This window comes from Callithrix jacchus, chromosome 1, assembly GCF_049354715.1.
Source record: "Callithrix jacchus isolate 240 chromosome 1, calJac240_pri, whole genome shotgun sequence".
Classification (NCBI taxonomy): Eukaryota; Metazoa; Chordata; class Mammalia; order Primates; family Cebidae; genus Callithrix; species Callithrix jacchus.
This window is the reverse complement of record NC_133502.1, coordinates 34886491-34898540: the sequence shown is the minus strand read 5'-3', so window position 1 is coordinate 34898540 and position 12050 is coordinate 34886491. Positions and strand designations below refer to the sequence as shown.

The 12050-nt window shown below is 45.0% G+C and overlaps 1 protein-coding gene across 6 annotated transcripts; it reads right to left on the bottom strand.

Moving 5' to 3' along the window:
* Positions 1–3858: 3858 nt before the first annotated feature.
* Positions 3859–9075, bottom strand: SPRY2 (sprouty RTK signaling antagonist 2). Of its 6 annotated transcripts, XM_078347656.1 has the most exons (3): positions 7422–7576; positions 7280–7318; positions 3859–5642 (listed from the first exon to the last, which is right to left on the bottom strand). In XM_078347656.1, exon 3 carries the CDS (start codon positions 5589–5591, stop codon positions 4644–4646), a length of 948 nt encoding a protein of 315 aa, XP_078203782.1. In that variant the 5' UTR covers positions 5592–5642; positions 7280–7318; positions 7422–7576; the 3' UTR covers positions 3859–4643. The 6 variants fall into 6 exon arrangements, with proteins under 6 accessions (XP_078203782.1, XP_002742644.1, XP_035151150.1 ...); XM_002742598.7 differs by lacking the exons at positions 7280–7318; positions 7422–7576 and adding an exon at positions 8570–9075; XM_035295259.3 differs by lacking the exons at positions 7280–7318; positions 7422–7576 and adding an exon at positions 7809–8286.
* Between the last annotated feature and the right edge of the window lie 2975 nt (positions 9076–12050).

Genomic DNA, 12050 nt, shown 5'->3' with positions numbered 1-12050 from the left:
TAAGATTGACTTTTAAATATTCTTTAAGTCAATCAAAATGGAGTATTAAATAAAAATGTGAAACATTTGCTAGGCATGGAAAACGTTTAAATGTTAATTTCCTCCCCTTTTGCTATATATCTTTGTTCTTTGATTATAAATTAATGTGTTAAGTCTAATTTTGACCAGAGGTGCAGTATTATCAGTTGTATTCACATTTTGCCTCTCATTATTCACATGGTTGTCTCTTGTGGTGAAAAGGGAGTGGCAGTGTGGCATCCAAATAAAATCTACGGTATGAGACATACCGTCTGACTCTTATCCTCTTGTGAATGGCCAAACCTGTGATGAAATACTCCAGGTGTATGGCTTTACTCTGATGATCCGTTTTAGGTCAAATCAGATGGGCCTTGTTAAAATTCTACTCTGGTTTTCACTCAGTGGAGACCCACCCTTAGTATGTCATAAAGAAGTGAGGCATTAGACCACATTAAAATAGAAATTAACATGACTTTTACCTTAATGGATATTGCAAACCAGAGAGTGGATATTGATACAATGACGTGACTAATTAATAACCTACTATTGTATGTTTTCTTTATGAAAATAGTGTAAAATATTCTCCACAAGTTGAAAGTCTTGCTTTTGATCTGTACAATTCAGCCCATTTTCAAAGCTAAAAGCTCTGTTTATGCCCTGGTCCTTATGCACATTTAGGAGAGGAAGACAAATGGCCAATTGTGGGTATGACTTCAAGTGAAATTCTAAAACCATTAAACCTTTGAAAATTTCTACCTAAATGCTTAAAAGTTAATAAATTACATTAAACCCATCAACTGCCTATCAAATATCTTACAGCACTGTGCAAGAGCAAATTCATTTATCTGACATCATCAGTACCTTAACTTATATATCCTGGAGTCAAGTAGTCCTTGAGACAGAAGTGTACTGAAGAAAGAGGTTATGCAAAAAGTTTAGTTGGGAAGACTTCCCTGGGTTTTGGCTTTCTTCTTTCACAGACAATCCCCAGAGCAAGCTACAACATGGCAGAAATTTGGCAGGGCCTTAAAATCTCCTACTCAAAACACATAAATGAATGTTTTAAGTAACAACAATCAAGTTGTCATTCTTAAATGAATCTCAAATATAGAGCATCCACAGGTTTAAAAGAAATTAAAAAGCAAGAAACCACAAAAATGTATTAAAATTCCCCTAAATGCTTAGCAGTTATGTTTGCATTATCATACTTTTACTCTTTCATATCAAAATAATGGCCATTGGATTAGAAATCTATCATATTATAATTTTTCATGAACTTTAGAGATTAAGAAATTGAGGTTATTCCTCCTTATTTTTTCCCAAGTGTGATAACTTGCAACATTAAAAGAAATATTTTTGGCCAAGCATGGTAGATCATGTGAGGTTAGGAGTTTGAGACCAGCCTGGTCAACATGGTGAAATCCAATCTCTACTAAACGTACAAAAATTAGCTGGGCATGGTGGCATGCCCCTGTAGTCCAGCTACTCTGGAGGCTGAGGCAGAATGGCTTGAACAGGGGAGGCGGAGGTTGCAGTGAGCCGAGATCCCACTATTGCACTCTAGCCTGGGCAACACAGTCTAACTCCATCTTAAAAAATAACATAAAAAAGAAATAAAATTAATTATTTTTATTATTTTTAATGCCCTGAGTACCAGTTGTTTTTAATCTGTTCAGATATAAACATATTTTGAAATATACTGAAAATTATATAAATTTTCAAATTCCATATTTTGAAAATTAATTCTCTGTTGGTATATGGATAAAGTCAACATTTAACAGGTTAATTAGAAGCTTCTTGAGAGGTCCAATATTGTTTTCTTTTTTCTTTTGAGACAGTCTTGTTCTGTCACCCAGGCCCAGGCTGGAGTGCATGATCTCGGCTCACTTCAACTTCCACCTCCCAGTTTCAAGCAATTCTCCTGCCTCAGCCTCTCAAGTAGCTGGGATTAGATGTGCCTGCCACTACATCCACTTATTTTTGTATTTTTAGTAGAGATGGGGTTTCACCATATTGGCCAGGCTGGTCTCAAACTGCTGATCTCAAGTGATCCACTTGTCTCAGCCTCCCAAAGTGCTGGAATTACAGGTGTGAGCCACCATCCTGGCCTCCAATTTTCATATTTATCTTTAAACAAATTATTTTCATCAGGACTTAATACACTTCAAATCCTCTTCCAATTTCAGTTGACTATCACTTTATGCTCTATATTCAAACCAATGAGTTACACTTTAGATCAGAATCCATTAAAAAACTGAATTAGAAAGCAATTCCTAGGTCAGTAGTTGCCATATTGCACATAATCACTTGTAGAATGATTAAAAATGCTAATTCTTAGGCCACACCATCAGATTCTGACTCAGTAACTATGGGGAAAGGTTCTTACATTTTCAATAAACACCCAATGGCATCTGATGCAGTTTGCCTAAGAATACTTTGAAAGTCACTTAAACAGTGAAAAAAAAAAAAATTTAACTCACAATTTCTATACCAAAAAGAGCTCTGTCAATGCATGTGGCAGTTTTTGATGAATAAAACCAATTAATCAAAATTTTTGTGCTTTATATGAATAAGGAACCCTACCCTATTTTCCAGCAACCAAATTCCTTTTAGACCACCAGGGTCAAGTTTTAAGAGTGTTAGAATCGAAACATTTGGTATCTCAAAGTTGAAGCTTAAGAGTAAATAATTTCTAAATTAACTTAATCCTGTTTTTTGGAGAAAGTCAGAGGAAATTGAAGGCCCTTAGAGCAATGTCTTAGTGTAGGGGGCTATATAGTTCCTTGAAAGACAATTTTATAAAACAAAACAGAAGACAACCTGTACTAAGACTTAACCTAATAGGCAGGAGCCTCAGAACAGGAAACAAGAGATTAAACAATAATGACAGGTAAATTATTTTCTAGACTTCCGGTGACTCTTGACAGCAAAAGTTTGTGCTTTTGGAAAAAAAAAATCGTCAGCCACCAAGTGACTAATGAAGTGACTTAAAACCTAGTATTTGTCAAGATGGGCTTGCAGCAGCTTGCTGCACCTTTGCTTCTAAAAGACAACTCCAAGCGCACTGACTTTGACATGTGCATGTTTTCCCCAGAGCAAAATTTAACAATTTTCTGGATAATTTGATTAAATAAGTCAGGGTCTCAAATTGGCCTTTTTGGTCTTAAGTAAGACCAATATTGGATCAAATTTTATGATACGGAATACCTGAATCAAAGCAAATTTTCTATTTTTTGTGTTTTTTCTAACATAAGGAATTTGGTAAAATGGTGATATTTCAGAGTATAAACTGGAACAAACGCTGCCATGATCAGCTAAGTTAAGAAAATATGTTTTGTCTTAATTATAAGAACTCACCTGTGAATACTGCATGTCTGAGACACAGGTGACATTCAATAAATATTTGTTGAGCTAAACTCATTTTACTAGTTATAAATTATCCTCATGGAATTAATCCTTGATACTGTATATAAAGAAAAAGTCTACTGTTAATTTTTAAGAAAGGTTTCCCTTACAAATCAATTCCAAAAATTTTTTTTAAAAACAAAACCTCGACAAAACAAGTCAGCAAATCTGGCAAAAAAAAAAAAAAATGTTGTTCAATAATCCAGCTAAAATAAGCTCTCCTATGTTAAGTACAGATAGGTAAGTCAAATGTTGTTGGCTCTTGATTGCTGGAATTGTCTCTGAACCATCATCAAATCCAGCTTACTTTAAAGTAGCAATCATAAAATAATTCTATAGAAAAGTGATGCACTATTTCACTAAAATGTTACCCTTAACATAAAATGCAGTTTCTTACACTTGAAAGAAAAGATAAAAGAAGACAAAACAGCTCAGTTTAATTTCAAACGTTAATATATTTTCTATTTTATACTGAACATATGCATCTGTAACCCCTCATTTGCAGCAACTCTCACATCCTCATAAAAGGGGCAAAATTTGTAAGATGCCTCTTAAAATAAATATTCTTTTTTATAAAATAATAAAACTTCAAATAAATAGTCTTTACACTAAACAATATGTTGAAAAAATTAGAAAATAAAGGTTGAATTTTACTGTAACTGTACAATATACATGAAGTCCAAAGGGAAATCAGAGTCTTACAATAAAGGCTTTCTGTAAGGCAAAATACAATCTAAAAACATACTGATTGATTCACATTCTTCCGAATGTACAACATATTAGTATAATATTTTGTGACTGTGCCATGTAGTATGGCACAACTTGTTTTTCACAGTTGCAAATATTATTGTATATACAAAAATATAGCACATTCTCTCTGGAGAAAACAATGGAAAAAAGTCATCTGCTAATTTACAAGTTTTGCAAGTACTATTCACAAACAAAAACTTTGCCTAGGAGTGTGTGTGTGTTGCTTCAGCTTATGCAATACATGGGTCACCAAGTTCTGTATCTCATACTTTGAGCTCCATTAGCTGAGTTCTAACAAGCCTATCAGTTAAAATGGCACATGGACAGAAAGCATTTCACCGCAAACAGCAAAGACTATCCCAACTCTCTATGAACAGTGCCAAGATTATAACTGTTTAGTTGGTTGCATATGTGTGTTAAAAAAAGAAAGAAAAAAATCCTCATTACTGTAATATTCCTGATTAATGATGCTATGTTGGTTTTTCAAAGTTCCTGGGGGGGACAGTGGGAACTTTGCAGCAAACTGTGTTTGAGTTTTTACAACGGCATCCAGGCCTGTTAACACGGTCATAACACCCCTGGCACAATTTAAGGCAACCCTTGGCTGGAAGGTAACACCATAAACAAGGCAAAAAGAGGGACATGACACCCATGGCTGACCATCGTGTACAACAGTGAGACTGGCTGCAAGAACACGGGTTGTCAGCACAGTTGTCCTCATCATCATTAGAACAGTGATAGAAGAGACCTTTCACACAGCATACACAAGTCCCATAGTCAATCACGTTCTGGGCCGAGCAAAGGCACTGCTTGTCGCAGATCCAGTCTGATGGCAGAGGCCTTGGGTAGGTGCACTCCTTACATTTGCACTTGCCACAGTCCTCACACCTGTAGGCGTGCAGGCCCAAATCTTCCTTGCTTAGTGGCTTAAGCTCACTTGGCTTGAGCTCAGATTTGGGTTGCACCCGGATGATCCCATCGGCCACAGGCCCAGAGGAGAAGGATGATCCTAGCAGTCTCTGTTCAGAGGAGCTGCTGCTGGTACTTGTCCTCGTACTGCTCCGCGACCCTGAGCTGACCGTGCTTATGGATCTGGACAGAGGGGTTCGTGCAGAAGAATGAACCTGCGAGTGCTGGAGCCTAGGAGGCTGGCGGTGCTCGGGCAGACCGTGGAGTCTCTCGTGTTTGTGCTGAGTGGAGGGGCGCGGAGCATGCTTGAGCCCAGGTCTTGGGACGACAGTAGGCCCCTCTGTGTACTCATTGGTGTTTCGGATGGCTCTGATCTGATCCAGAGACAAGACATGTACTTGCTGGGTGAGGGTGTCTCTAGGGTCGGGCTCTCCACGCTGTCTGCCACCGTCACGGGGCGTCTGCAGCAAGGGCTGCGACCCGTTGCCACTCTGAGCTCTGGCCTCCATCAGGTTTTGGAAGTGTGGTCACTCCAGCAGGCTTAGAACACATCTGAACTCCTGAGGAAGCCAAGAGGAAAGAACGGTTTATACTCTAAGATCCTTCCCACTCTCCGCCCACCTGAATTCACTCCTCACTTCCCACTTTCCCTAGAGAAACAGGATTTGAAATGGAATGACAGTGGGGAGGTATTAGCCATATGATCAATGACGCATGTACCCAAGTGAAAATTATGGCTGGCTACTGACAATTCTGTAATCCCGTGATGTACAACAACACAAAGCTGATCTTTGTTTTAGTCACTTAAGTAAGAATTCCTTATTCAAATAAACATACAGTTTGCAAGGTTCAGGTTCAATGTAAAAATCGCAAGAAAGTTTTGCTGGAATATAACACTGCTACCAACGTTTTCAGAAGTTGAAAATTCTTTCAAAATGTGAAATAGGTTTCCATTTCTCATGGTCGTTTCGCCTTAAGCATTAATAATGTAGCCTAGAAGATTCTTGGTTGTTAGCTTTTGCTTTTACAGCAAACACTTTATGACTTATCCGGTATTCTGTAACTTTTTCAAACCCAATAGAATGGATATGGCATGCAGAAAAGCAAAATGCCCATCAAGAACAATTATAAATTTTACAATAATCATGCTTTTTTTTATTAATTGTACTGTAGCACAAAGTTAGAGAACAAAAAGCAAATCAAATCCTATTGGGTGCCAGAAACACGTTAAAGCAAACTTACGCAATAAACAAGAAGACAATAATTTATTTTCAATTTCTTAACCATTTGAGAATTAAGTATTTTACATTCTGTTAGCCTAGAACACCACCTTGGATTCTGCAGCTGAAAGGTTGTTCTCCCTGATTTAGAAATAAAGCATGTCAAAAGCTCAACTAATTTTCTCTTTTCAAAAAAATTAACTGAGAACACAAACGAAGTCATAATAACCAGAAAAGTGTTTTAAAAATTCAAATGTCACATTTCACACCCAGCATTGTCAAGGAATTCCTTAAATTGCAGTCCCTCTTAAATTTCAAACGGATCACCCCCTTTCTCAAGCCTATATGACAATAAAAAGTATAAAACATGCAAAAGTGGACCTTTATCCAATCTCCGCTCTTTAGAATAGAGACCACAGCGAACAAGCCAGGTGACAAACGTCTCCCAGTTCGGAGCAAGGCAGAACTGGAAACCGGATCTCCTCACCTCCAAAGAATGGCAGAAGACAACCCTGCCCTATGCTTTCACTTAGTTTAACGCCTCTCTGCGCCCCAACACCGTCCCCAGCAGGTGGGACACAGCCGATCTCCAGGGGACGTTTCTCCAGGAGGACTGACGCTGTCCAAGGGCCAGGGTGCCCCCCCCTCCTCTTACGATCCCCAGACTCACAGACAGGCGGGGGCCGCGGGCGCCTCCGAAGGGGACGTGTCACGAAATGCAGGAGCACACTTCCCCCGCCTCCTTCTCCCCAGCTAAGATCTCCCCCAACTCGAGAACTGCTTTCCAGCCCCAAGGAGCCGCTGCGCCCCCAGGCAGAGGTCACGCCGCCCACTGCCAGGCTTTCTGCAAAGCCCCTCGGAAATCCGGCACAGGTTTCCCACCCCGACACCGCAAGCTCCAAAGCCCTGCCTGAGACAAGCAGCCGGGACGCGCAAGTCCAACCCACGCACACACAGCGACTCCACGCTGCACTGACCTAAGTGGACATTGCCTGTGATCTGCACACGCCTATCTCCTTTCGGGTCGAGAGAGAGAGAAAAAAAAATATCATTATTTCTTAAAGTGAAAGAAAATTTGCTTTTTTAAAAAAGGGCATTTTCCAGGGCCCCACTGCTCACTCCGGGCGTGCAGGATCCAGCTCCCCGAGCTGTAACTTTCGGTGCAGATTTGCTTGCAGTCAAAGTAGCATCTTTGGAATAAAAGGAGGCTTTTCTAGTTTTATTTTTAAGTGATTTCTGCCGATCCGATCCCTGGCCTCCTCCTTCGAAGCTCCACTCCCCACCTCCGCCCCTCTTCTCTTTCCCAGTCCCCCCTCCCCTTTGAAAGTGCTTTGAAACCCCCATTAAGAACAGTGTGTGATCAGACTAAGGATTAGGGGGAACGAACTTCAGCTCTAGGGTGGGGCAAACGGACACAGAAACTGCTTTGTAAAAAACACACAAGATTCCAAATTAAAACACAGCAACAACAAAAGGAAATACAAAACTGCCTCTTTTGCCACCTACTTTCAGGTAATGGAAATGATAGCGACCATTTGATGACTTTCTTCCTGCGCTGGGTCAGACCGAGCTTCCAAAAATAAAATAAGTGTGACCCTGGCTGACCACGAAGGACGGAAAAGAGAGAGAGCTGCACTTCCGAACCGCAGAGACCCGGCGCCAGGCAGGGCAACGCTCCCACCCGCTCCGGGCTAGACCGTCCACACGGAGCAGAGGCGGGGACTCCCTCCACCCGGCAGCCTGCCTTTTTCTCACCCTCAGGGTCTCCTGCCCCCGAGGTGAGCAACCTGCGTCCCCCAGTCCCACCGGCGCACCGCCTAGGGACAGCCTCACCCCGGACTTTGCCTTCCACTGAGAAGAGGAACAGGTTAGAAATGCGGGCGCCTGCAAAGGCGACCCGGGAAACACAAAGTGCTTTTCTCTCCCTCTCCCGCTCTCAGCGCCGAATTCGCGGCCAGTGCACGGCTGGGAGCGGGCTTCAGGCGAGCGGTCCTCAGTCCCAACCCCCTAGAGCGGGGGCGCGCGGGATCGCCCGCCGGGGACCCTGCACCCGGTGCATACACAAGTCCCCGCAGAGGCAGGCCGAGCCCGAGCCCCAGGACAGGTCCGCGGGTAATGCCCCGGACCCTCAGGGAGACCCTGCGGGACTTGAGAAAGGGAGGCTCGGGGACACACGGACCCAACTCCCGGTCCGGCTGCACCTACTCCATGTTGCCCAAAACGCGCCGGCTACGGCGCCAGGAGGGGAAGAGCCAAACGTGCCTCACCGTGATCGCGGCTTTGCACCAACCCCTCTCCCTTGGATTCTCTTTTTTTCTACGATGTGCAAATAAATCCAGTCTCGATGCAAACTTTTTTCCTTTCTTTCCAATCTGCTTCAGTCCAACTTCCGAGCCATCGGCGGGAGAAGAAAAAATAGAGGACAATTCGGAGCCAAATTCCCTGCTGATGAACACTCCGGGGTTCGGGGCTGGAGACGACCCCCCTTCTAGAAGCGCACGCGGAGTATTTCCTCTTTTTTCTCAATGAACAAGAGGCCGAAGCGCCAACGGCAAGTCCTTTTTCCTAGCAGATGAGCGAATGGGAAAAGAAAACGGCCTCACAGAGAACCTAAAGCCAGATCGCCAAGTGGTGCGGCCGGGGCCGCGTCGTAGCGGAGACAGCGCGGGGGCGCGGGCCGGGCCGGGCGGGCGCGGGGGCCTGGGCGCTGCGCGCTCCGCCGGCCCCTCTCCTCCGCTAGCGCTGCGGCGCGCAGCTCTCGGCGGTGCAGACTGGGCGTTGTGGAGGCGAGGCAGCAAGGCCGAGGCGGGGGCGGTGGGTGCGGAGGAGGAGGAGGAGGAAGAGGAGGAGGAGGAGGAGGGTCTGGGGCCCGGCCGGGGGGGGCTCGCCGTTGGCCTGCGCCCTCGCCTTTCCGGAGGAGGCAGGGAGCGCTGCGGCGGCCGCGGCAGCAGTAAATGGCGTCATGTGGATCCGAGGCGGAACAGAGCAGTTGTTGTCCCAGAGGATATATCGCATCCGGTCCCAGCTCATTGGCTCCGCGGGGCTACATTCACTCACACTCCAGCGCCCGCCAGCGCTCCGAGCCGCAGGAGGCATTCAAAAGGGCAACCGCGCCGCCCCGCGTGTCCCCAGGCCGGTTCTGCCGCCCGGGCACCGTCACGCGGGGCGCCCGGGGGGCCAGGCTGGGCACGGCAGGGTCAGTTTATCTAGTTTCAAGGAAACACTGACCTTAAGGTTTCCCCAGAGGCACCGAGGACGAGCCCGAGGCTCGAGCTAACTTAGGGAACTTTCTCTTTGGCACCAGGAAAGGAGAATGAATATTTAAGACTAATCCAGGCCACGCAGTGTTAGCATGAAAAACAAGTTGCAGGTTCTAAGACTTTATCTGGAATCCATTTCAAGTCTACCTCTCCCCATTTCTGTTCCCCTTTGCGGATGGGGTGAACCCGACTGAGGCCGGAGGAGCAGAAGGGGGAGGGGAAGGGGAGCGGGAAGTGAGGTGGGAGGGCTATTGGTTTATTCTTTGTCTACTGGATTAACCCGATTATACACCAGGCACCAGCACAAACCGCCTCCCCCACCTCCGAGCCTTGTACAGGAGGAACGGAATGCAGATTCGAGTTTCAAGTACCTTCTGCTCTTGCTGGGATTTGCTTTTGATTGTGTCGACTCGTAGTTTTTCCGTTTATTAGAATTTCATTTTTAAGGGGGGTTATCTATGTGTGGAGGCTTGTTGAGGAGTTTCCTTACTGTTTTGCTTCATGCAAAGCTAAAGTTTACCGTCTAAGCCTTTTAACTTAATTCATTAATAGACACAAACATGATTACTCAGGGCGACAGCATCGGCTTCCGAAATGGGGGGGCGGGGGGGGTGAGGGAAGGGTTGGCTCACTGTTTCCCTACAAATTTCCTCCTTCCCTTAACTAGAAGTCATCCTTCGTTTCCCACTTTTCTTGCAAGATCCTGTTGTCAGGTTGAAGGTGTAGTATTCTTTCCCACTTAAAAAAGATAGAAAAATGCATACCTATGCACTGCCCTACCTGCTGTTCATTTGCTGAGAAACGTGTCTGCACGTGGGAGCACCAGTGGAAAATTAAAACTCGCGCATACACACGCCTAATATTTCATTCTATCGAACCACTTACAGAATGCTTTTACTTTACAGGGAAGTACCTGCTTGTACGGTCAAAACTCCCGAATAGCACCTGAGATCTTGCCCCATGCAGGGTGTTTTTGAAAGCAGTGTTAGGAAAACATGGTGCTTTCATTCGCCCAGCTTTAACCCAATCCACTCGCAGCCACCCTGGAACTAGCCGCCGCCTTGTGAGCTCGTCTCTAGAATGTCTCCAGCGCGCTCTCTGCCTCGCTGCGCTCTCACCCTGCCTTCTCCATGTTTCTCTAGGGCTCTCCTCTTTCTCCAGGGATTTGGAACCAGAGATGGCAAGGGACGTAGCATGCGTTATTTCCGGGCGCTGGCCTAAGTCCCCCGACCCCTGGGGTGAGGGTGGGAGAGGCTACTACGGTCTGCTCCGGGGCGTCCTCGGGCTGCGGGCGCAGGACAGCTGGGCCTCTCCAGCCACAGCCGCTCGCCAGACGCCCGAATCCTTTGAGCCGCCAGTGAACGCGGGCGCCGAGGCGCTCGCGGCCCATACGGTCAGCAGGGGGCGTCCGCCCGGCGCAGGGCGGAGGCTGCTTTCTTCTCCCGGACTCGACGCGCGCCAGCTGGGTTACCTTCCAAAACGTGCGTGCGTTAGACAGGCTGGTTTAAAATGATACAGAGATATTCATAATATAAACGACGCAAAAGGTAGCTTTCCCTCCTGTCTGCTCGGACACATTCCATTTTGGACGCGAGATGAGGCGCCTGGGTTGGGAAGTACCCAAGCTTTTACCAACGGGAAGGAGCTGAGGGTCAAAGCCGGGTGGTGCAAGGCTGGGCGGGAACGCGCTGCCGGTGCGCTGCCAGCAAGTTTCTCCAGCGGAGCAGGTGAAAGCAGCGCCTTCTCTTCTCCTCTTCAAACTCCGGCACTCGATGGCGGCTTTTTAGGAGACACTTGTCCCCTGCTCGTCTCCCAGCGTTGCAGGAACTTTGCGAAGACACATCGTTAGGGATCTAAGCATGCAACGGAATTTAGATCAGGAACTCCCGGCTGTTTCGAGAACTTTATATTTTTTATGGAGTTAATAGGGGGAAATCTAGGAATTTACATCTTATCTTCCATGAGCTAGAAAGAATCTGATGTCATCTAGCTCTTCCCTTCACCCCTTCTTATCACAATCTCCAGTTTGCTGGCTGGGGAAACATTTAACCTGTAACTTAAGTTCAAGGTAAACACAAGAATCCATTGGATTCTTTCTAATTTACTCCTTAGTCTGTATATTAATTACTGCAACTGTTACGCTTTTTCAGAGAGTGAAGTATATAAAGCTACCATATAATGCCTCCAAAGTTTACTTAGTGAATTATAATCCAAAGAGGAATTATGTTTTTGTGTATGTATGGTGCATGCACAATGAAATGTCTAGTGCAGCTATTGTCATGTGTCCCCAAACTGATTCTCATGTTACATTCCAAAATTATAACTGGGGTTAATTTTGGAAGATACTTCAGAAGTATAATAGAATGTGAGCAAAAATTCACACAAAAAGCCTATTTTCAAATGTGTTGTGGAAAATTATAGAGAGGCAACCCTGCCACATGAACAGGTGTTGCCATTTGCCTGATGCTGGAAAATATAGAATCCATGG